This window comes from Lynx rufus, unplaced genomic scaffold (genome assembly GCF_022079265.1).
Source record: "Lynx rufus isolate CCGP_SWC_20201006 ecotype Redwood Valley unplaced genomic scaffold, mLynRuf1.p SCAF_2, whole genome shotgun sequence".
NCBI classification, from domain to species: Eukaryota; Metazoa; Chordata; class Mammalia; order Carnivora; family Felidae; genus Lynx; species Lynx rufus.
In genome coordinates, this window is record NW_025814834.1 from 163778197 (window position 1) to 163803591 (window position 25395).

At 35.5% G+C, this 25395-nt stretch overlaps 1 protein-coding gene across 9 annotated transcripts in view; it reads left to right on the forward strand.

Annotated features, from left to right (window-relative positions):
• The window catches only part of PTGER3 (prostaglandin E receptor 3), a 181463-nt gene that overhangs the window by 21981 nt on the left and 134087 nt on the right, over nucleotides 1-25395 (forward strand). For 8 of the 9 annotated variants that reach the window (XM_047085632.1, XM_047085631.1, XM_047085639.1 and 5 more), the window contains exon 2: nucleotides 10482-10661. The exons of the other annotated variant lie outside the window; for it this stretch is intronic. In XM_047085632.1, coding sequence (XP_046941588.1) covers nucleotides 10482-10661 — 180 coding nt within the window. The remainder of the gene's footprint in view (nucleotides 1-10481; nucleotides 10662-25395) is intronic. 9 annotated transcript variants of the gene reach the window in all.

The following is a 25395-nucleotide window of genomic DNA, read 5'->3' on the forward strand; positions in this document are numbered from 1 at the left end:
ATAAGATATCATTTCATATTTGTGGGCAAGAATTGTTTAAGCAAGGAACACTAGAATCCTATATAACATTTTTTTTAACAATGAAAGAACTTTTGACTTACTATAAATTATAAATTTGATAGTAAATATCCTTCTTAAAGACTGTGTTGTTATGTACGTCTTATTGTGGGTTTTGTCTTGAGCTATATTTCTGGGAAAAAATATTATTAAATACATAACAAGAATTCTTTCTTATTGATTCAACATGTTTTACTTTAAATATTTGCTTCCCCTATTGATTCTCCAGCCCAGCTTTCCAGTTTCTTCCAGGTTACTACTGTAGCTGTGAACATTCTACTTAAAATCATGAGTGATGAGAAGATGTATGTACCTAAAGTCCTTTAGTACCTAAATTGAAGCTGTTATTCTGAGTAATTATAATAGCAGAAACACAACAACAACAACAACAATAACAACAACATCAACAACAACAAAAACAAAACCAGAGTCTTGAATAGGGATAGATATTGGTGGATTTGTATATTAGATAAAAGCTCTAGAATCCTGTACCCCCATATGGGTAGGGGGTACTCGTCCTACCATTCATTCATTGGTTAATTCAAAATTATTTATGAATATACACTGTAATGTATTCTGTGTTAGCTGCTTCCTCAGGTAAACCTAAAAGGACAGAAATAATCCCTGCTCTTGTAATAATGTTAATGTATTAAGAGAGACTGATAATTAAAAACAAGCAACAATACGAAATGTTTAGTGGTGATAAAGGAAGTAGAGAATTTGGGGAGTCCATATTAAAACTTACCTGCTGGGCTTTTGTCAAGGGAGATACCAAATAAATTGACATTTCAAGCCTATACAAAAAAATACATTGGGACTGGTCAAGGAAAGATGGGAATGGCAGTTGAAGGACCTGGGGGTCCATATTGTAAAAGTGCAGAAGCAAGAGGGACTGGCACTTTTAAAGAACTCAAAGAGGTTCAAGATGATTGGAATATAAATGTGAGGGTAAAGAGTGGTGATGTGAGCTCAACAGGGGCTGAGTGGTGATGGGCCTTGCATGTTCATTTAAAGACTTCAGACTTTGCTATTGCAGAACTTTTCAAAGGGAAATAGCAGTAACATTCCCGTTTTAGGAGCATCCTGTGTAAGCAGGATGGAGGGGCTCAGAATGGAAGCTAACAAATCCTGTAATAGAGTATTGTGGTAGTTCAGACAGGAGATGGTGATGGTCTGGGTTTAGGGTCAATAGGAATGAAGATGAAAGAAGTGAAAGATTAAACAAATATTAGGAAGTTAATGGGAGACTTTGTGATTGGTTGTAAGGAATATGGATAATGAGGTGGAATGGAGGGAGAAGCAGAGAGGAATGAATCGAGATGAATCACGGATAACTTAGGTTTCTGTTTTAGGGAATTGGGTTCACTGAAATAAGGAAGATTGGTGGAGAAGCAGCTTTGAAGAAGATAATAATATTACTTTTGAGCCTGTTGAGTTGGATGTAAGACGTCTAGGCAGAGCTGTGCTATAGGCAGATAAATTAATCGGTCTGGAGCTCAGAGAAGAGGTATAGCCTATAGCGCATAGATGGATTCTGAAGTCATCGGGGTAGAAGAGGTCACCCACTGAGTTTATGCACAGCAAGAAGAGGAGGCAGCCTCCCATTATTTAAGATAAGACCCCAAAATGCTAACATTTTCAGGATGGGTAGGGAAACGGGAGCCATAAAAGAGACTGCAAAGGATCACCCAGAGAGGTAGCAGGAAAATTAGTAAGAAAATCAAATCAAATCAAATGGCAACTTGAATATTTGGGCATATTTGGGAAATGCCAACCAGTACATTTGGGAACCTGAATCTTAGAGAAGAGAGTGTTTCAAGAAAGACTTGTAAGTGTCTGGTGGATTTTGAAGCCTTGGTGGTAGCCTTGGGAACAGTGCTTCTTGAGTATTTGTGGGCACTAAGGCCAGGCTATTATAGGTTTAAGAATAAACGTAAGGAAGACAGACACTCTTTTGAGAAGCTCAACTGTAACTTCTGCAGCAGTATGTGCAGGGATGTGAGAATTCTGCAGAAGGTTTTATTTTCTCAAGGTAGGAGAAATTTAGATATGTTAATATGATACTGGGAAAAAGCCAAAAGTTAAAGGTAAAGAAGAAGGAGATAATTGAAAAAGTAAGGTCTTTGACATTCATGATGGATAAGATCCAGGGCACAGATAGAACGTTAGTCTTAGGTAGGAGATGGAACACCTCTTCTCTTTGAACAAGAGGAAAGGAGGAATGGTTAGCAAAAGATGCTGAACTTGATGACAAGAAGGCGAAAGGCCCCCAAAGAGCTGTTTCCTCTGTGAGGTGAAGGACAGTGGAAGATGTGTGAATGATTCTGTATCACAGAATTATTCTCATTCACTGTGGAGAATGAGAGAGAGAGAGAGAGAGAGAGAGAGGTGACTAGGGAGTGAAATAAGTTTGGGGACCATGAATTCAGAGAGACCCCAATATGTCCATATTCACCCAGTGTCCATCCCACATACAAGATGTGTCTCTGTGGATACCCTGTGAGATGAAGTCCTCTCACAGCATAGATCGAGAAGACAGTGTCATTTTGATATGAAATAAAGTTAAATGAGAATTTATCATATCAGGTTAGAACCACAGTCAGCCTGCATTGCATACAGGCTGTGGCACAAGGAGGGATATGTTTCAATGTACTGTCCATGAATCACAGAAGCCAGTAATTGACCACTAAACATCACATTCTCTCTAATAAGCCGTAATGAATTTGATGATTAAGTTAAATGTTTTGATCAATTATAGAGTGTCACACTGTTTACCTATTGGTTGTTAAATTATGCACATATCGACTACCTAAGAATTCAAACTGAAATGACCATGTGGTGGTTCCAGGATGGATTGTGACACTAACATCTTATCAATAAATTATTTAATACGTTATTGTTTATACAGAAGCTACCAACTACTCTAAATTCAATGCTTTTCTTTTGCGAGTGTGCAAATAACACATTTATTGCAGAGAATTTGGAAAACAAAGAAAAAAATAGAGAAGAAAATATAAATCTCCCTAATTCCCACCTGGAGATGTTTTTGTTTTATTTTTATTTTTATTTTTTTAAACATTTATTCATTTTTGAGAGAGCCTAAATGAGGGAGGGGCAGAGAGAGAGGGAGACACAGAATCTGAAGCAGAATCCAGGCTCTGAGCTGTCAGAGCCCGACATGGGCCTCGAACTCATGGACCATAAGCTCATGACCTGAGCCAAAGTTGGATGCTTAACCGACTGAGCCACCAAGGCACCCCACCCCTTGGAGATGTTTTGAAAATTCGATTATACTATGTAATAAACATTTGTTTTTACTTTTAACATCCTGAATATTTCCTCATTATTAAATTTTTTTCAAAAACATCATTTTAAATGGCAGCATTGAAATACATATGTATTATGCAGATCTCATATATACTATGCAAATCAGTGGATATCACAGACTTTAAACTGTGCCTTACTGTTGGCCTTTTAAGTTTTCCTAATTTTCTTTTGAGGTAAATATCCCTGCACACAAAATTTAGTCCACGTCTCTGATTCCTTCTTTAATCAGTTGACTGCTGTTTAAAAAATTTTAGTAGGGTTGACACACAATGTTGCATTAGTTTCAGATGTACACCATAGTGATTAGACAAGTTTATATGTTATGCTGTGCTCACTACAAGTATAGGTACTGTCACCATACACCACTATAATTGTCATTAATACTGTGGTTCTCTGAGTGGGTAATAGGACTCAGCAATTCTGGGTTTAAATGCAACTGTATTTTGGCAGAAAAAAGGAAACTGTTTTACATCTAAATATTTGCAAGGATGAATGTTTTTAAAACCTTGACAAAGACATATTTTCTAGACTTTTCTCTTGACAACTGAGATGTAAAGGTTTGAAAAGTAATGAAGGTAGCTCTTCTGACATGTGTATCACAAAGTTAATTTATCACCCATAATCTAAGGAATACATACTTTTAGTGTAGATTTTGCTTTTCCCTTTTCAGCCAGAATTTGAATACTTAGTTACCTACATGTTTTTTACTGTTCTAATAGAAAGGTATTTATCTAGACATAACATATGCGATGGGCTATACTGACCCAAATCACACAGAATTTACAATTCATGCAACTTGACAGGAAATGGTAATTCTTAGGTACCAAATAAAGTGGTGACAGAATGCAGGCTTCTTTAAGATTTGGAGGTCTTCCTGTGCAGTGATTTGTTAATGGTTCTGCATTACCAAACACCTTTGAAGTTCAAATTTTTTTCTTTCAAAAAAAAAAAAAAACCACTCAGGTAGAAATGTAAGGAAAGCAGACATACAGATAATGCATTCATTTCCTAGTATTACTCAAGCATCCACTCTTCTTCTATCCCTGATCGTCAGAGGATTCTCTTCTGGAAGCATATGCAATAGTGCAATAGCATGGGGCTTGGGAAGAGGTATGCATTGTAAATCAAAGACCTTAATTATTCTCATCTCATTTTAATTTTTGCAACTGCACTATACTAGATGAAGAAGATATTCAGCAAGCATGTATTAATCATGTTTTAGAGAAGGGAGAACTTAAGATCCAAAGTTAGTTAACTGGTCCCCAACTTAGACACAGAGCTGAGTCAGATTCATGGCAGGTTCTCTAACTCTTGGTCAGTGTTTGACAAAGTCAGTTACTTCTAAAAAAATCTTCCCCTAAAGCTTTATGAATCTAGTTCCTTGTAATATTCAGTTGTCCATTTTCTAACTTTGTAATTTTCCTCTCTCCGCTGTTTTCCAAAAGACACATTTGGGGTTTTCCTGAAGAGTAATTTTATCTTTTGTTTACATATTTTACCTTTTGGCTTCTTTTCTTCTTCTCATTAACTCCTTATTCATGTTCCAGCTCTGCCACAGAACTGCTAAGAAAAAACTTAACCATGGAGGTATATGGAAGATGCCTTCCAGGCCAGCCCTTTGGTTTCCTAGTGAGTTTATTAAAGCATAGAGAGTAAATGGCTTGCCTAAAATCACACACGGTGGCCAGGCCAGCAGTAGAATTTATTTCTTCTGATTCTTCATTTGTCATTATTTTGAAGAATTTTATAAAATTACATAATAGTAAAGATGCAATAACATGACTTCTAGTAACTTTTTAAACATTTATGAGCTGTTTGTTTTCAGTTTTCAGATTAGATAAGGCAGGAGAAGCTTCTGAAACAGTAGAGTCTAGAATGCTGAGGTGATTTGGCAACTGGAGAACAGAGTTGTAACCAGACTGGAAAGTCTGCAATTATTTCTTAAGTCTCCAGTGAAGCTTCTTCCCATGATAATCCTTCAAATTATGTAATTAAGTGATTTAAAGGGCCCAGACAGGTTTCACTGTATTATAACGTAGTACATTTATTAAACGATAGAGGGAATTTCCAGTAGAGCAGGTTATCCTCCATAGCCTAACAACAAAGGATTATGGAAAACAAAACATCATAGATAAAAATTGGCTGTGAGGAAAGTTCTCTCACACAATTTTATTCCCTCCCCTACAAGTTAATTTTTCTGGGTTTACTCATTTATCATCTTCAATAGATATTTATGACCTATAACCCAAGGCATTTTTGAATCAAGCAGTGAAGTACCAAAGATTTTTAAACATGTAGTTATAAATCCTGCTTCAATAAAACAAAATCCAAATACAGCATATTAAAAACCGTCTCCTTGGTTAGTGCTTTACACATTGAAAAGGTCATTATCACTGGGAAAGAGACTTTTTTTGTTTAGATGGAGCAAAGCAGTTGCCCTTGACCCTAGGCAGGGATGGAGAAATTAGGGGATGCTGATATAGTTGGGTTTCTGGTTATCGCGGGCACAAAAAGAGCTCTCTATTCCTGCTGATAAACTGGGAGATGCAAGAGGCCTGGGAGAGTCACGTGGAGCCTGGGGAAGATGCTGGCAGAAAAGCTGCTCTCAGGGCCCCCAGAATTAGTCTTAACCGCTCCCTTGACCAGATCATTACAAGAGGCTGTTCAGACAGAGCAATCTTGCAGATTATCCATGCATTTGCCAAAAAAGTAGACTCTGTGCTGTCTAAGCACCCTGGTTTTTATTTGTCCCTTTTCCCTTGTAAGGAATTGAATTGGACTAATAGGAAAAATGAATTCTACTAGAAATCTACATATTCATGCCAAAGGTTTTCTTCCAAAGTCTGAATGGCTGAAAAATATTTGCAAAAATTGTAATCACTGTTTAGCTCCTGAAATACAGGGAAATCAACAGATGGATGCTAATTTGCATTTGTGTTCAAAATAAGATGGATTTGGGAGTCCTACTTCCATCCCTGCTGCCATTTGGAAATGACAGTATCATGCTTTCTGTCCCTAATTGTAGTTATTGTCATATTGCACATCTCATGATTTCTGGGAAAAGCTGGAGTGTCTCTCCCCATGCGCCAGCTATTGCTTACAGAGCTTGGTTTCATAATTTCATAGTCACTGAATTGTCCGTAGTAAATTATGGGAAATTACAGGGGACTAACCAATGTAAGGCATATGAAACCTATAATAGTCTAATAATAATTTATATTTTTAAGCCCCATAAAAACTTAAAATAATCAAGGAGGGCTGTGTAAAATGACTGAAATCCCACTTTAATTAGTAATTTTGTAAATTTTCCTGATTATAAGAACTTGGACAATTTCTATTTTATTTTATATTTGAAAAAATGAAAATGTAATTGAAGTGAGTTTTTAGATCATTCTAGATCAGGCCCAGAGAACTTCCTGAAAGATGGTAGGTGGTCAAATATATTTAATTATTGGATGAGGTGAGGGGTTAAAAGAGCTAGATATAACCTTTCCAGTAGTTTATAAAGGGAGAAAAAAGAAATAATAGATGTATGTTTTTCTTAAAAGCAACCTAATTGAAAATAAAATTTTATCCCTTTTAATCAAACACATTGAAATCTAACTGATAGAATAACAAGAATTCATTTTTACATGTTACAGACTTAGAAATTGAGGTAATTTAAATAAGAGTTAGGATGAAGTTTACTTTTACTTTATGTTAAAAAAAAAGTTTCCTAATAAAAGTGAACAAAGTAAACAACCTTGCTGCGATGTTTTATCTATCAGAGACAGTAAATCATTTTCAAGCAACTTCCTCCTCATCCCTTCTCCACCTCTTTTGAGAGCTCACTCTGTGGGTGTATTAGTTTTCTACTGCAGTACTCTAACAAATTAATATAAACTTAGGGGCTTAAAACAAGACCGACTTCTCTTACAATTCTGTATGTTAGAACCCTGACATGAGTCTTACTGGGTTACTCTCAAGGTGTCCATTGGGCTCCATTCCTTTCTAGAAGCTCTGAAGGAGCTCGGAGAATTATGTCCTTACCTTTTTCAGTTTCTAGAAGCCATCCCCATTCCTTAACTCACCTCATGGCTCCCTTCCTCTATGTTCAAAACTGGCAATGTTGTATCTCACTGACAATTCTCTGTACACACATCTCCCTCTCCCCACAGCTGGATAAAATTCTCAGATTTTAAGGACCGTGTGATTACACTGAACACACCCAGGTAATCCTGGAGAATCTCCCCATCTCAAGACCCTTATCATGAATCACATCTGCAAAGTCCTTTTGTCATGTGTGAAAACATATTTGCAGGTTCTAGGAACTGGGACATAGATATCTTTGGGGGCCATCTGTGTATGCAATGAGAGGTAGTGTTCAGTTCACAAGACTATGAGCCAGCATCAGAAGACACTGACATAGATTTACTTATTAAAAAAAAAAAAATTGGTGTATAATAATTCGTGCTTATTAATGAAGGCAGTTATCATCAACTTCCTTTCAAAGAATTTCATAAATTGTTTGAAATGTTTTTATGTACATACAACTTTTAAAATAATTTAATAATTATTTAATGGTAAATTATTGCTTAATAGTAATAATTCCATTGCCTTCCACAAGTCTATGTATTTCACAGAATTTAATTATAATAACAATATAGCTTTATATACATAATCTACTTTATATTCTGTTTTCACCTAATTCTTACATATACTAGTATACAAATAAGCAATATTTTATTAAACTTTACTCCTGATGTTAGAAATTTATGTGTTTAGTTTCTTACTAATATAGATAATGCTTCGCTAAATATTGACTTATTTATACAGCTGTTTTTGCTTTTATGGTATAAATCCCTTGGAAATAATTCCTTTGAAAGAAATTACAGAGTAAGAATATATGACTATCTGTGGGTTGTCTACCCATTCCCCTGTTCTTATTTGCTTATATCACCATAATTTGCTCAGGTATTAGGTGGTAATGTGGTCAAGGACCATGATTTAAGCCCCAGGGGATGAATTTGTCCTAAACAAAACCTGGAAGTTTCTGTCTCTTTTGCCAGTGATTGGTTTAAGAATCTGTGGTCAAATTTGTCCAGTTAGACCAAGTTGAAGTTTTTATAGCTGGTGCGGGTTTGATCGGAGCTAGAATTTAGTTAAGATGATGAATCTGTCGTGTGCTGACATTTGTATGCACCATCTGGGTGTCTTTTGTTACCATAGTTCAGATGACAGAAGGAGCTGAAGTAGGATGAGATTGGAACAAGAGCAAAAGGCACTGAAGAGGATGAGACAAAGGAAAGATTTGAAGAAAACTGACATGACTGTATAAGGGAGCAAGTGTCACTGCTGGGATTGTGGGTTTGTGGTCCAGAGTGTTTTAGATGTTCAGAGATGTTGACCTCAATTTGAGATATATGACCTAAGGACAGACATCCAAATAAGTGTGGGCTTCACAAGAAACCTTGGGTCCAATAGAATGGACTGTGAGCAACAAATGAAAGCCTTATATATAATTTTAAATTTTCTAAGTAGTGACATTTTTAAAAAGTAAAAAAAAAGTAATGTTGATTTTAAGAATACATTTTATTTGACACAATATATCAAAATGTTATCATTTCATTATAAAATCATTACATATTCCAACATCTCAGTTTGTCCTGGCCACATTTCAAGTGCTTAAGAGTCGTGCAGCACAATTAGAAAGATGAATTCAGGAGCCAGTTATAAAGTCAGCACCTTTCTTTGTCTGCTAATGTGAACCTGTGTTTGGGTTGTTTCTGTGTTTTGTTTGTTCGTTTGTTTGTTTGTTTGTTGCTGTTGTGAATAACACTGTAATGAACAGTCCTATGCACAACTCCCGGGGCAGGAATTCAGGATGGTATATCCCTAGGAGTAGGATTGCTTGCAGGTAGCAGAGGAAATAGTGCTTGTTTCTTCAAGAAACAAGATTCTTCAAATCTTTCGTTTGTCTCATCCTTTTCAGTGCCTTTATTTTCCACAGTGGGTGTTCCAGTTCACTTTTCCAGATAATGGTGTGTAAAAGCGTCCTCATTTCTCCACATCCATACTAACATTTGGGAAAGTCTCATTTTTTTCATTTTTGTCAAACTAGTGGGTGTAAAATGGTTCTTATTTTCTCATAATTTGCACTTTTCTGATTATTAATGAGCTTGAATATCTTTTTAGAGGTATATGAACCTTCATTCTTTTCTCTTCTATGGAAATCACAAATATCTATTCATTCATATATAAATATATTTATATGATATATGTCATATAATATTATATTTATATATATGTCATATTACCTATTTATTCACAAATATTTATTGAGCACTGTTTATTAAGTATTGGTTTAGGTACTGGCAATATATTAGTGGGGAAAACAATAGTCCCAAATCCTGCCCTCCGGAAGTTTACATTCCAGTGTGTGTATATGGTGAGAAGGGAGAGATGAAAAAAACAAAGCCCTATAGGTCAAGTGGTATTAGGAAACCTCGTTGAAGTCTGGCTCAGCCATTTTACATCATTAAACCTTGGCAGCAACTGTAAAAAGGAAACTGTAATGCTATCTCTCTTAATTTTTTATTAAATGCATATAAAGAACTTGATGGAGTCCTGGCAAATTGTATGGATTCAGAAAATGCTAAGAATAAGTATTATTTCCTCCTTTCTTGCTTCTACTTTTTTTTCTGTAATTTGCTTCAGTTAGGACTACTGAAGTTTAAGAGTAAATTTGTTTTGGTTTGTTGAAGTGTTGGCTTTCGTTAGGGTGTCAACCCATTGGTACTTTCTGCATCAAGACAGATGACTTTGGCTAATTTTGAGATGTGTTTTTGAGATTTCAAGCTTCTTAAATACCAAGGACCAAGATCCTGAGAATATGTACTTTTTAAAGGCTGCATTAGGTCAAATGCCAAAAATGAGGGAAAATCTGTAGGAATGTCTTGTACTCATTCAGGGCTGTGTCCTGTGAATATAAATTTTTCCTGAATTAATCATTTCAGTCCAACAACCAATTTGCTGTAAGCTATGTGCAAAGTATTGTGCAGAGGAGATACATGTGACTTTGTTAATCTTTGGAACAATTATTTGTCCCTCTTTCTTAGATAATGATGTTGAAAATGATCTTCAATCAGACATCTGTTGAGCACTGCAAGACACACACTGAAAAGCTGAAAGAATGCAACTTCTTCTTAATAGCTGTTCGCCTGGCTTCACTGAACCAGATCTTGGATCCCTGGGTTTATCTGCTGCTAAGAAAGATCCTTCTTCGAAAGTTTTGCCAGGTAGCAAATGCTGTCTCCAGCTGCTCTAATGATGGACAGAAAGGGCAGCCTATCTCATTATCCAATGAAATAATACAGACAGGAGCATGAAAGAGAACACCTAATCAACTTGCATGTTCACAGCTTTTGGCAACAAATAGCCCTAAACCTTACTGTGAATTTAGGCATCTCTGGCATGCCACCATTTATGCATTGAAGGAGAATTTTGATATAAGGCTAAATGGTCTCAGAAGCATAGATAATCCCCTGTGTGCCAAAAGTATTGAAATACAAACAAAGGAAAATATATTAGTGACAGTCTAATGTTTTTGGGTCTCTGCCATTTGTAGCTGAATATGTGATTATTTATGAGATGAACACATTTTTTATAAATGATCTTGGTCTGTGGTGGGGATGGGATAGGAAAAGTTAATATTCCAGTATACTGAGTACTTGGGGGATTGAATGCATAGATCATCAAAGATAGGCAAAGATTTGCTTTTGTTCAAAGACCTTGGTCTTCTGTATTCTCTTTCTTTCTCTCCATGTCACTCTTTTCCCTGTATATTTTTTTAAAAAGTTGCATTAGGATAAAAACATATAATGTATACAATATTTGGTGGTACTGATGTAAATATTGCTCAATCTATAAATTATCTGCTGAACGTATAAAGTTTAAGTTTTGGTTGTACTGGTAATTAGGTTTACTCATCTAAATGACAGCCAATTCCATTTATTTCAAATATGGTGGGATTTGTGACTATCCAAATACTAAATGTTCTTCTTTTTTAATACATTTTTAATTCCTACAAGCCTGGATAAGATTCATGAATCTGATCTTGAGAGTCAATGTAATGGTTTTTCAAAATGCTATTTAAGAACTGATTGGAGAACTAAATATAGGTACTGTGGTTAATTATCTTCCTTGATTTTTCCACCAAAATATTCTCTAGTCTTTTGGAATATCTAAATACTAACTCTGATTCTAAGACCGATAAATATTTTGAAGGTTCCATAAAGAATTTGGCCTATTTATAGAATAAGAAAATTAATAAGGTTGACCCCTCACAGCACTTTCTCTGTTCCCTTTTTATCTAAATATTTATTATTAATATATTTTTCTTATAGTCTACATGTGTACAAACCTTGATGGCTAAGGTTGATATATTTTGGGCCTGAGTAGATCATTACGTTAAGTTTTGAGAGTTGCACTTAAAAAAAAAAAGAATCTCCCCAACAAACACAATAACCTTTTAATTTGAACCCACACAAAATGCTCTTTGTTTTCTTTGGAGCATTCATTTTGCAAACTCATTAACATTTTCTCATGAAGATCTTAATTTACAGCTTACCTTATTGTATTCCTAGTTAAAAAAAAATTAAGATTTATTTCATACTTCTTTATAGTACTACTTTTTCCCCTGTGTTTAGTAGGCATTTGAGGAAGAATTGATTTCAACAGGTACAATATATGCATTAGGTTAATATGTAAACCATCCCAGGTCAATCAGGAATAATCAATTTAAAGCAAAGTGTTAAGCTGAGTGAGAAACAAGATCTGCTGAGAGTGCCTATGTAATTCATGGCGGTTGTACTGCCTATGTTTTAGAAAAAATGATGATAAATAACCTAATACTAAAGCCCCATTGTAAAATCTCTCTATGCTATAGAATTGGGTTTCCCACAGGTCACCTCATGAAGAATTAGACAAAACTACCTCCTTTTTCAAGAAAAAAAAGTGCACTTAAATGACCTTATAGTAAAGAAGCTTTACCTCTTGAATGGTCCTCTGGTCCTGGGTTATAATCAGATACACACACACACACACACGCACGCACACACACACACACAGAATGAATTTAACTGGTATGAGTGTCATTGGGTTATTCCTTCCAGCACCTAGTCCAACACTTGAAACATAGAAAGCGTTCAGAATGTATTCAGTGAATGAATGAATAAATGTCTGCCAAAACTCAGTGCATATCGGTGAGGCACCTGCCATATGATTGAAGTGCTTCATGCCATTACAGTCCATAAAACTGATAAAGTGAATGATCTCTGCCTATTTAATTACAGAAATATGAATTTATCTTCAAATGTGTAGTATCATATCGCTGTACAACAAAGTGCTTTATTTGTGTTAATAATTTAAGAGACCGATACTTCCAAATGGTAATGGAGATTACTGTCAAAGAAATATCACTTTTCTTCAAAGCACAGAAATACATAAAGACAAAACAGCCTCAAACTTATCCTTAATGACAAATATCTTCCCAGCGATACATGGTAGGAGTGGACAAATAGCAGCTTTTGAACAAGGTTGAAAAGGAAGTAGAGAAGGAAAAATTACATAAATGGTGTGTTTTTGTTATCTAGGCAACCATTTGTTCATCCAGAGAAAACCAAATAAGAAATGTAAGTCCCAAATGATTTCAGCCTTTGGATGGTAGTTGAGATTAGATTTCAGAGATGTTGTGCAGAGGCCCTAGATGTGGTTAGGAAGCAGGCATCTAAAGTCACTGTAGAAAAACCTTTGTTTCCAAATTTAAGTTTATTGACCTTTAAATTCATTCTCATATACTTAATTGATCTATATATATATCTGAGCAGGAAAAGAAAATGTGTGCATAAATTGTGACAATTCCTAACTTGACAATATTGGTTAAAAATAATAGAGGTCTAGGAAACCACATGGGAAGAAGTGACTGAGTGCAATGTAGAAATATATGTAAAATTGTCTATTGTAGATTTTACAAAGCAGTGCTGATTTTCTAAACAATGAGTTTATACAGTATGCTGTGTTGTAGAAGAAAATGATGGCATGCTATCCGGTAAGAACATTTTACTTTTCAGATAAAATTAGTGTGGTGGATATCTTAAAACTATTTAAATGGAGGAAACAAAATGTGTTAATATTTATGAAATTTACGTAATGCTGTATCTCAAGATATTCTAAGTAACTGTGTTTAATTGTGACAGATTTAAATGGCTATGAATCAAAAAGTGAACATATATTTCTACTTAACACTTCTTTATTGCATAAAAGATCTCTTGACCACGTTATAGAATAGAATTGAGTAAGCTCATGTAAAAGTTAGCTGAAAGAGACCCCGGGGCCATGCTGATATTGAGTAATGGACTGACTAGAAACTCTGACAAATCACTATTTTTAAAAGGTGGTCAATCTGTGGCAATATTCTAATAATAGATTTTCAAGTGAATTAGACCTTTTATTTATTGATACTTTTTATATTTTTGTTGTTTTTGACTCCTAATTTGTGATTAACTTTCAATCTCCCCATGTCAACAATCACTTAATAGTTCTTTGGTATTGGGATTAAACCAGAGACAGAAAGTAGAAACATCTTGATCTTTGAAATTGTAGGCATATATATTGCCTGTTTATTTTTTAATCCTTTAACCTTGAAAGCTTTTCTTGAGATAAACAGGATACCAGAAGATGAGTGACACAGAAAGACTACAGAGTAATTATTCGTGCGAACATATAAAAATTTAATGTGGAAAAACTAAAATTTCTACGATTTACCCATGTGAAACGTTTAGATGATCAATCATGCCAAATATGCAGTGATGCTGTTTCTTGCTGGTTTTGTGCTTGCATATTTCTCAAAGTCTGCTAAAACTGAGGTTTAAATAAAAGTGCAGAATTGTTCAATGAATGAGATTATATCATTTTAAAAAATGAAGACTCTTTAATACTGTGGCTACGTCCAGAGGACTGTTTTCTGAGTTGCAATAAAATTCTCATAAGAGGTGGTACATAGCTGTGATGTTTCCTAACATAGGTTTTGATAGAGCCAATTTACAAACTTTGAGAATCAGCCTAAAGCTCACATGCACATTTGTTAAAAACTGTATCAGCTCAGTATTCTATTCTAACGAACAGGCAGTAATTACTGAAGCATGAAACAGAGAATTAGGGGAAATTGTAAAATTAAAACCCCATTATATTGGCATTTACATGGATACTAATTTCATGAGAAAGTTCATATTCAGCTGAATTACTCCTACCCAAAAAGTTTCAGTTTCGATGTTACAAGGAATTCGTATCTACAGTGATCAAGTAAAACCTTTCACATGTCCTCCCTGAATGTCTCTTTTGGATTGAGTCCACCTTGAATAAAACTGAAGAAAGTAAAAAGAATAGTGCAGGGTGGCCTTACTCTCAAAGTGAAAAAAGAGAAAACTGAGACTATGCCTATCTCTGAAAGACTTGAACAAGTCTAGAATCAAAGAATTTTCGTCTCACAAGGAGATCAACAATTCATTTTAAAGTCAGATGGAAAGATATCTTCACTCCACACTACTTAACACATCCTTTCTCACTGTCCCTGTTCTCTACTCTTTTAAGGAATGAAAGAAAACAGCATTTTTACTTTATATATTCTCTATTTTATAATTCCTTAAACAAAGATTCTATTTAAAGGTTTATAATTCATACAAGGTGAATTGTAAACCATTACATTATGATACCATAAGCTGAGTATATTTTGATTCTCTAGAAAAACAATTCAATCAGATACAAACCATATTCATTTATATGTCTCTCATTTTCTTCATTGAGAATGAAAATTATTTGATTTTCAGAAGTTTTAAATCAATCAGTTGCATATTCTCAACAACCCAAATATTTACTGGATTATATATTTTTTTCATTAAGAATGAGACTGTCACCCTAAGCCTTGCCTCCAGTTTATTCATTTTCTCAGCAGAAGGAATGTAACAGATATTTACTGTTGGTAAAACTGGGATTGTTTTTAAGAGGACGGAGAACAGGTGTGTACTTTTAGTATGCTTCTGCCCTAATACATGAAATGGATCTGAGTCTCTTTTTTACGAAGTCTGTTTTGATGGAAAAATGTTATTATGGGAGTAAAGGTAGGAAGGAAAGAGATCATAATGAGGAACAAAATTAGATTTTTCAAGCTTTTTGAACATTTGGGAGATAATTCCACCTCTAAAGTTTTTTTTCGTAAGTGCAGCTCTTAAATTCCTTTGTCAATTGCTTTAGAAACAAAGTATGTTGGCCTTTTAATTAAAGTGAATCAGATATCTAGACAAAAGGCAGCCAATCACCAAACTTTAATAGTTATTTAAAAATAGTTTCTTGATATGTTTTCAGTTTGTGTAGAAATAAAAGCTGCAATGTTAGGCAGAGAAAAATGCACATGACTTATACTCCAGTGTTCTTTTGACTACTGAAAAGGTACTTATGTGGAGTAGGGAAGGATGGAGGTGGGGTAGAGAATGTAAGGAAAGACATGGAGGAGGGGCGCCTGGGTGGCGCAGTCGGTTAAGCGTCCGACTTCAGCCAGGTCACGATCTCGCGGTCCGTGAGTTCGAGCCCCGCGTCGGGCTCTGGGCTGATGGCTCAGAGCCTGGAGCCTGTTTCTGATTCTGTGTCTCCCTCTCTCTCTGCCCCTCCCCCGTTCATGCTCTGTCTCTCTCTGTCCCAAAAATAAATAAACGTTGAAAAAAAAATTAAAAAAAAAAAAAAAAGAAAGACATGGAGGAAACATACATTTCCAACTTGTTAAAATCCTTCATTCTTTTAGTCCATTCCTCAGAATCAAAGAAAGGAAGGGACTGCATTTATCTTCATACAGTTGAGTGTCAGTGAGACAAAGATGGCCAGTGTTCTTTTCTGTAAGAGCAGGTGTTCAGTTCACTTAAGTCATCACTGACAGCTAAATTCTCTTCCTTTCATGTGTGTGTGTATATATATATATATATATATATATATATGAAATATATTTATACATATTTATTCATATAAATATATGAAATATTTTATTTTCTCCCTCTTTTACCAAATGTTCATGTACAGATAAAGTTGAACATTTCTTTACACAAACAAATTAAAAATAGGCACTGATTATCTTCATCTGTTTACAATAAATGAGTGTAAGTACTACTTATGTGGTATATTTAAGTAAGAACTGAAATCATTGGCACTTTTAATCATAATGGGAAGCTCAGTATAGAAAGCATATGTTTCTCCATCTGTCCTACTCAGCATCCTATCCCTACACACTTGGTTAAGTGGGAACATATACTTTTGTCATCTCTGTGTAAAGTTTTTTTGGAGATACCTAAGTATAGTTAAACATATCTTCCAGTATATTTTAAAGGCTGGTATTCAGTATTGTGGAGAGTAAAAGAGACTATGAAAATTACATCAAAGTTTTGATGGCATTCAAGTCATAGTCTGTGTATTTAATAAATGTATGTTTTTTATGTTGTGTTTGTCAATGAAAAATAAAGTTGAATGTTCTGAAATGTTCCTGTCTTTTTTTCCTGATGCCAACTCATGTCAGGAATATTTTATTTATAATTGTGCTAAGTGTTTTTCTGAAATCCTATTTGATGTGCTTTGTCAAATAAAAGCACAATGTAATATGCAACAGCATTATGCTAACTGGATGATTATACCATTTTGTTTTATATTCCATAATCATGTACAGTACAGAGTATCATTGATTTACTGTAGATCTGAGGTGCTCTTTTCCCACTTTCAACATGATATCCATTCATGTTATAATCCCAGATTTTTTGTCTTTAATACAAAAGAATATTTATAAATTGTTCTCAATTTAGTTCATCCCCTTTTTGTGTGTTTTCTAGTGTAATCTACACATAGCCAACCAAAGAATTGTCTTTGTAGTCAGACCCTTTGATAGATTTGTACCTGGGTATTGGTATCAGCTGATTATTGGTAGAAACAAATGTTGGGCTGCCCCTGTGCTATGTGCTAATTCAGATCAATCACCTCATCCTTCTTGAGTGAAGGGAGATGTTCTGTGGAATATAGGCTGTTAAGCCAAACTCATAAAAGTAGTGCATCAGATTTGCCTTCCTTCCTCTTAGGAAAGGTATTTAGGGAGAGCTCTGTCCATGATTTCTCCCAGGGGGTCCTAGGCTTCCAACCAGGTCTTATGGTCTCTATAGTCTTTACTCTGTTACCTTCTGTTAATCAAGAAATTAACCACCAGAAATTAAACCATCACAATGTAGAACCTCATGCCATAAAATGAGTCATTGCCCAGTCAGACATGGGGTCAGACATCCTTAGATATCCTTGGAGGTTGTTGTGTTCACCATAACAGTTTTGAATAAACCCAGTTTGGAGGTTGGGTACTCAGAATCCAAGCCAGTCCTCTGGGCTTATTCCTTCCTTCAACACATGTTTGTTGTTGTACCAGTTATGTGCCAATAATTCTGGTAGGTGTTAAGACACAAGGATTTTTTCTGAAAAATCAGCTATCAATGAGTTTATAATATAGTAGAGAAATAGGAAATAATTTGATCAGAGCTGCTATTAGAGTAAGCATAAGAGGGAGGTGATGCTAAAATAGGAAATCATTTCCTGTAGGAGATGACATTTAACCTGTGTCTTGGAGAAAGGAGTTGATGTTAGTTGGGAAGGGGATGGCATTTTGCCCCAAATTGCAATTTCCAAAGCATTCAAACTAACTAAATTCTAGTGGCCCTGTGAGTAGTATAGGTCTAAATAGAGCATAAGTCTATAACTTCCTCTCAGAATGGGCAAAAGTGGCATGAGCTTATGACAGGATTTCTCCACCTCAGCCTCTCAGCACATTGGACCAAATAATTATTTGTTTTGGGGGCTGTCCTGTGCATTGCAGGGTGTTTAGCAGTATCCCTGCCCTCTACCCAGTAGATACTAGTAATACTTTTCTAGCTGTGACAATCAGAAATCAGACATTGCCAAATATACTAATTGCTCCCAGATGAGAACCTCTGCTTTAGGGCAAGGGCCATGACCATTGAGACACATGGCTATGGATCTGAGGGTTTGCAGGACAAGACCATCTGTGGGATCTTGGATCTGAAAGGCATCGTTCGGGCATTTCCCAAAGTGGCAGGCACTAGAATGCCAGTTTGTGTCTGACTGCACAAAAATGTGGTGCTACCACTACAACAATGCCTGGATCACCATGGGCCCTGATCCACTTCCATAATCGCATAAACCTATTCACAAATAAGGAGGTACAATTTCTTAGAAAGTATCATCTTTCTATTGATGCCTCCAATCCTTATTTTGCTCTTGATAAGAGGCCCTGGGGTTGTATGTCTCTCAAGGGCTATCTAAAGAAAATGAGTCCATTTCTCCCAAGACCTTTGAAAGTCTGTGATAATTCCTCTTAAGTTCACACTTCCAGACACTTGCCTTGGTAAGAAAGAACTAATTTACCAAACTCTGTCTTTTATGGGATTTTTGCATATTTGGTCTGTGTACAGAGCCGTAGCAGCTTTATTTAATCTGAAAAATGATTTTTATCAAAAAGCAGTCCAACTCTGGGCAAATGTCTCTTTGTTGGCCTGTGTTTTTTCTGAGTTCATGCCAGTCTGTAGTACCCCAATCATAGAGCTATTACCACACATTTTGAAGACAAAGTTCAGGTCATACTCTCTATGACTAACACTTAACCCTTTGGTTTGTATGGAATGGGAGGTTGAAAATCTTAAAGTCCAAATCTGAGCAAAAAAAAAAAAAAAATTAGAACAAGAGTACTCGTTAGTCTACTGGAAATTTCTGAGGCCAAGTAAGGGAGATCTGTGGATAATCAGTGTTTATGTCTAATATTCTTACACAATATTGGAAAGAAGTCTTTGAATATAATGTATAAGATTTTTTCCATTTTATTTTGAAAAGAACATTGGAGGAACATAATTCTGAAACCATTACCACCAATTGGAGCCTTTAAAAATAAGATTTAAGTAGAACATAGCTGATAGAACACTGGCTTTTAACCACTTTGGGATCAGAGGCCCCTCTGATAATAAGATGAAAGGAATGGATCCCCTCCTCACAAAAAGCACAGAGAATTTTTACATTGTGTCAGAGACTGTACAGCCCTCCTGAATTCTGTCTGTGGACATCTTGGAAATTTATGGACACAGGTTAGGAATTCTCACTGTGAGAGAGTCTTTATGATTCAAGGAACCTCATGACTTTCCATGTTTGGTTAGAAAGCTAAAATCTAAAACTGGAGCTAAGTCAATATAATTACTTCCCTGTGAATGCCAAAATTGCCTGACATCTCATTATATGCCCGTAATAGTGAAACAACATAATCAGGGATAGAATTACTAAAAGAGGAGCTGCAATCATTTTAAAATATTGCCATCACATGGGTAAAAGAAAAGAACACAATCCTGACCAGAAGAGGGGCAGCATAGACTACTCACCAAAACCAGGTTGAAAGTAAAAGGGTTATTATTATTTTTTTAATTACGAGTAACTCATTCAGTGATGCATTTGCCTTACAACAAAGATCTTGCTTCTGTTTTCCTTTGTGCTGACCCAGCCAGAAAGATTTAAAATGAAGCTATTTAAAAGTCAATAAAAGGATTTACTCCACCTGAAAAGTACAATATGCTATACACAAATGAGCTAAATGGTTAGAATATACCTTTCTGTTATTTTCTATTATGTAACTTTATGTTATTACGTTACATGTGTGTGTGGATGCATACATATTTACACTTCTGCATGTACTACACCTTTGCCTTGTAACTTAGAACCAAAGCAGCAAGGATGACCTTAATGATTGCATCTTTTCAGTGAAAATGCAAGGCATACACTCACAGATCTTGTTACAAATGTAAAATTAATGATGCTTTAAGCCAACACTTTAAGCTATTAGTAAAATGCTCTATTGATGTTTATAGCTTGTATTTCTCTACAGGGAAAAGTCTGGAGCAACTAATGACATTTATCTTTGCATTTTTCTAGCCTTATTGAGGAAGATGGAAATGAGATCTTAAAACACTAAAGTATTTGTCTGTTGGAAGCCACTCTTTCATACCAAACCAGCCTCCATTCTGGATGTGTGTACATGAATTGGATAGCAGTATGAGATGTGTATAAAATTGCAAGTGGATTTTCATGAATCAGTGGTTTGGAATCTTCTCCCTTAGAAGATCCTTTGAAAGCCATTTTTAGAGGAAAAGCTATTTATATTTATTTTCAAAAATCCTTGACTATTGAAACATTTTTTTTTGCCTAGAATTTTCAAGAATTATTGTGACAAAATCAATTTTTAGTTCAAAATTTTGGAGAAGTAATATTGATTCATTGACAAGCTCTGAAGAGGAATCACTGCCTTAAAGGTTGTGTAGCCCTAATTAGATATGCATGGCCTTATCCTTATCCCAGATTTTGTCTTCACCATGGTAATTTTGAATATTCCTGTTACTCTCCCTTCAGCAGGATTTTCATTGAAAACTGAAATAACTAATTTGCTAATTTTATTAATATTGACCACTGCGAAGATATTAGATATGTAATTTAAAATATTTTAAAGTATATTTTAAACAAAATCATTTCACCAAAATGCTCTACAAAAAAATTTAAGTCATAATGAAAAAGAAAAATTTCCAACATTAAGAAAGGAGTCAGGACACTTAAGCCTAATTATCTGATTTGCTATTCACTGGTTATTTGCCCTTGACAATTCAGTAAACGTCTCTGAATTGAATTTTCTCATCAGCACAACATTAGTAGGATTAAATAAGATAAGGACACTTTTGAAAGCACTATACAAGTAGTTGATGGTTAATATTACTTTATTATCCCCATTCATTGATGGAACATTGAAAATTAATTATGATATTCTCATCTCAAGCAACTTTAGTACCATCTTGCTAATTTAGTATTGGGCATTCACCAGAACACACAAGTGATATTAGAAAACTAGCTCTGGTCCCACATAGGGTGTGTGTGCTTGAGAAAAACATATGGCTTCTTTTAAGTTTAGTTGCCTCATCTGTACAATCAGAGTTGGTCTATCTATGTGGTATCTTCTAACTGAAAAACATGATTCTCCTTTTTCTATGGAATGCATGCAGCTAATTTTGTCAGCTAAACACACGCAAGTTTTTTTCTTCTGAATCTTGAAAAATAGCTCATAGGAAACCTCTAGGAGACATAGGTAGGAAGGCCCATACAATGTTTCTGTTCCCTTTTTCTCTAAAAAGAATTTTTAGGTTCCTGTTCTCCCTCTCCTTTAAGATTGTTCTCTTTTCTCAACCAAATCACGAGTTCCTTGAATACAGGGGCCAAGTCTTCCTTTTATTAAGGTTTTCTGCTTGCTTTCACCTTGCTCTTCATCCAAACTACCAAATCCTAGTTTGTGTTGTTAGGTATCTTATTTACTTCTTTATTTTTGGCTCATGAGATATCACAAAGATTAAGTCATGTAGATTTTCATACACTTGGGCTTATCAGTGTGTGTTTGTGTGTGTCTATGTATGTGATATCCCTTACATCTCAAATGTGTATTTCCTTTTTAAAAATTTTTGTTAAGTGTTTTGTTTTAATTCCAAGATAGTTAACATACAGTATTATCTTAGTTTCAGGTGTACAATATAATGATTCAACAATTCTACACATCATTCAGTGCTTATCATCATAAGTGTACTCTTAATCCCCATCACCTATTTCACCCATCCCCTCGCCTACCTCCGGTCTGATAACCGTCAGTTTATTCTCTATAGTTAAGAGTCTGTTTCTTGGTTTGTCTCTCTCTTTTTTCTCCTTTGTTGTTGTTTTAGTTTGTTTTGTTTCTTAAATTTCACATATGAGTGAAATCATATGGCATTTGTCTTTCTCTGACCGACTTATTTCACTTAGCATAATACCCTCTAGCTCTATCCATGATGTTGTAAATGGCAAGATTTCATTCTTTTTTTTATGGCTGAATAATATTCCATTGTGTATATGTATACATATATATACATATATACATGGACACTTGGGCTGCTCCCATAATTAGGTTTTTGTAAATAATGTTGCAATAAACAAAAAGATGTGTATATCTGTTTGAAGTAGCGTTCTGTATTCTTTGGGTAAATACCTAGTAGTGGAATTACTGGATCATGGGTAGTTCTATTTTTAATTTTTTGAGGAATGTTCATACTGTTTTCCACAATGGCTGCATTAGTTTGCATTCCTATCGACAGTGCACAAGGGTTCCTTTTCTCCACATCCTCCCTAACGCTTCTTGTGTTGTTGATTTTAGTCATTCTAACAGGTGTGAGGTGGTATCTCATTGTAACCTATCTGGTAGTCTTTACCCCCTTTAGAATCCTGGGTTTCTCTGCCATTGATCCTTTTGCCTCTTTTTTTTTTTTTTTTTTTTAGATATCCTGTTTTCTAGATCCTATATCTGGAATTATTTCTGGAGTTATTCACTCATTTTGAACACACCTTTTTAAAAACGGGCTTCTGATAGATTCTTCTAAGAATCAAATTAGGAAAGGAAAGAGAATGATTTTAAGTAAACATGAATACTAACAATAATGGTGATAATAACAGTAGTGGCAGATGTCATTTTATGAGCTACTATACTTTGCATATGATATCAGATGCTCATGCCAATACCACACGGTAGGTGTTCTTATCACCACTCAGCAGGTGAAAAGACTGGGCTCAGGAAGGGTGAATCACTCCACCAAGTCCACAGAGTTAGTGAGAAGTGAAGCTGGGGTTCTTATCTGCTTTCAGGTTAGAATACATTTGGCAAACATATTCTGAGCAAAGAATTACTACTGTGATTATTTTCCAAAGCTTCAAGTTTACCTTTGAGGGCTCCGCTAAGGCCCCGTGAGAGAAAGATTTTGACTGTCATGATGCCTGGGCATTTTCAAACAGCCACAAACAATTTTGGGCACCAGTGGACAGGCAGCTTTTCCAACAGGACCGATTAGAATCAGCTCACAAGATTCTTAGCAAACATTTGAAAGTCTATATGCCCCACTTGGGCGTTCACACACTACTGTAAATATTCTGACCCTTCCTTGTTGGATACAGAATTGCTTCTGCAGAGGAGTGGGTGTCAGCAGCCCAGCCATACATGGTTGCCACAGAAAGGCTGCATTGCCACTTCCTGTCCAGGTCTAGGGGTTTGCAGGATGCTGAGTTTATCACGATTCAGGTTACTAACTGTACATCTCTTTTCAGCCCCTTTGTTTTTTGTTGTTGGTGCTGTTGTTGCTTTTCCTTTCACACTTCCTCTCCTGCTTAACTCAGGAGCAGGTTTACTGAAAACTGAAAAGCAGTTAAGTACTTTTGCTTTCTAATTACAGAGGGACTCCTGGGAGAAAATGTAAGATTCAAGATGGAAGAGAGGGAGAACAGGCCTTTGACAGCAGGAAAACCCTTCTGTCTATTGTCTCCCCTGCTTAATTTTGAAATTTGCTCAAACTTCTTGCAAAATACAGTTCAGTTCTAGAATGGAGAATATTTTGTCTTTAAGAAACAGAAAAACTGTTCCCTGTTTTTGAGTCTTTCTTTCCTTGTTGCTAGCAGGTAGAATCGGTTATGTATATCTGACATTTTATTCATTCACCAGTATTCTCTTTTCAACTAGCTGCTCTGTTTTCCACAGAACTTATCAGACTGGTAACAACAGTGAGGAACATACTGTTCAAGGGAATAACATCTTGGCATCTCCAAAACTTGAATTCTGTTATCAGGAAATGGATTCAAATGACAAGCCACCAATAGCTGTATAACATGAAAAATCGATACATCGGGGCGCCTGGGTGGCACAGTCGGTTAAGCGTCCGACTTCAGCCAGGTCGAGATCTCGCGGTCCGGGAGTTCGAGCCCCGCGTCGGGCTCTGGGCTGATGGCTCAGAGCCTGGAGCCTGTTTCCGATTCTGTGTCTCCCTCTCTCTCTGCCCCTCCCCCGTTCATGCTCTGTCTCTCTCTGTCCCAAAAATAAATAAACGTTGAAAAAAATAAAAGAAAAGAAAAATCGATACATCTTAGAGTTTAGCTTTGGTCTAATTTTGCATATTATCTCTACTATTTCAATATAATTACAGAAGTCAACAATTCTCAGGTATCTCAGGGATCAATTAACATTTATTCAGAATGGGCTCAACCCAATTACATGTAAATCTTTACTTAATTTTTTTTTTTTTTACTAATCAGCAGTTAATTAAGCCAAATCAAATGAGTCAATGCTTAGGGCAAATGTTTGAAAGGCAAATTTCCATTTGTCTGCTGGCTTCTATGTAACTTGCATGAGAAATGGAGTCTGAAGATTTTCATAATGGTTTGTTAATAATAATAACATAATTTAAAAAAATAATGTAGTAATTTATGGACCTAATTTTATGGGAGTAAGTTTTAATATGAGAACATGTTCAGAAAAAAATTAAAATAACAATGAATGATTATACATGTTACTTGACGTTCTTTAATGGGAAACACCATTCTCCATTCACTGGATGAAGAATGGTCCTCTCAAACTTAGGGGCTCTTTTTCAACTGCCCAACACAACCATTTGGAAGGGAGGGAGGGATATTCTTGGAGAAAGGAAAGAAACAACTGAGATGCCAGGTAGATAAGCAGTATCTTTTTTGGGGGAAAAGTGTCATGGTCAGGTTATCATTAAGGATGTGAAAATATGTGTTTTGGAGTCAGACCTGGGATCAAACTTTGGCTTAAAAGCTGTGGACCTTGAAAATAATTCCTTCAACTCTTTAAGATTTTTGTATATGAAGAATTTGGATTTTTGCACTTACTTTATAGGGTAGCCATGAGGATTAAATATGTAAATATTCTAGAAGAGTTATGGGTACAATAAATATGTAGGAGGTATTGTTATTAGTGTTGTATTAGTAGTGATACCAGTAGCCACAGTAGCAATATTGATTGCTTCAGGAGTCCATAACCATATTGGTAAAGTGGCAAGA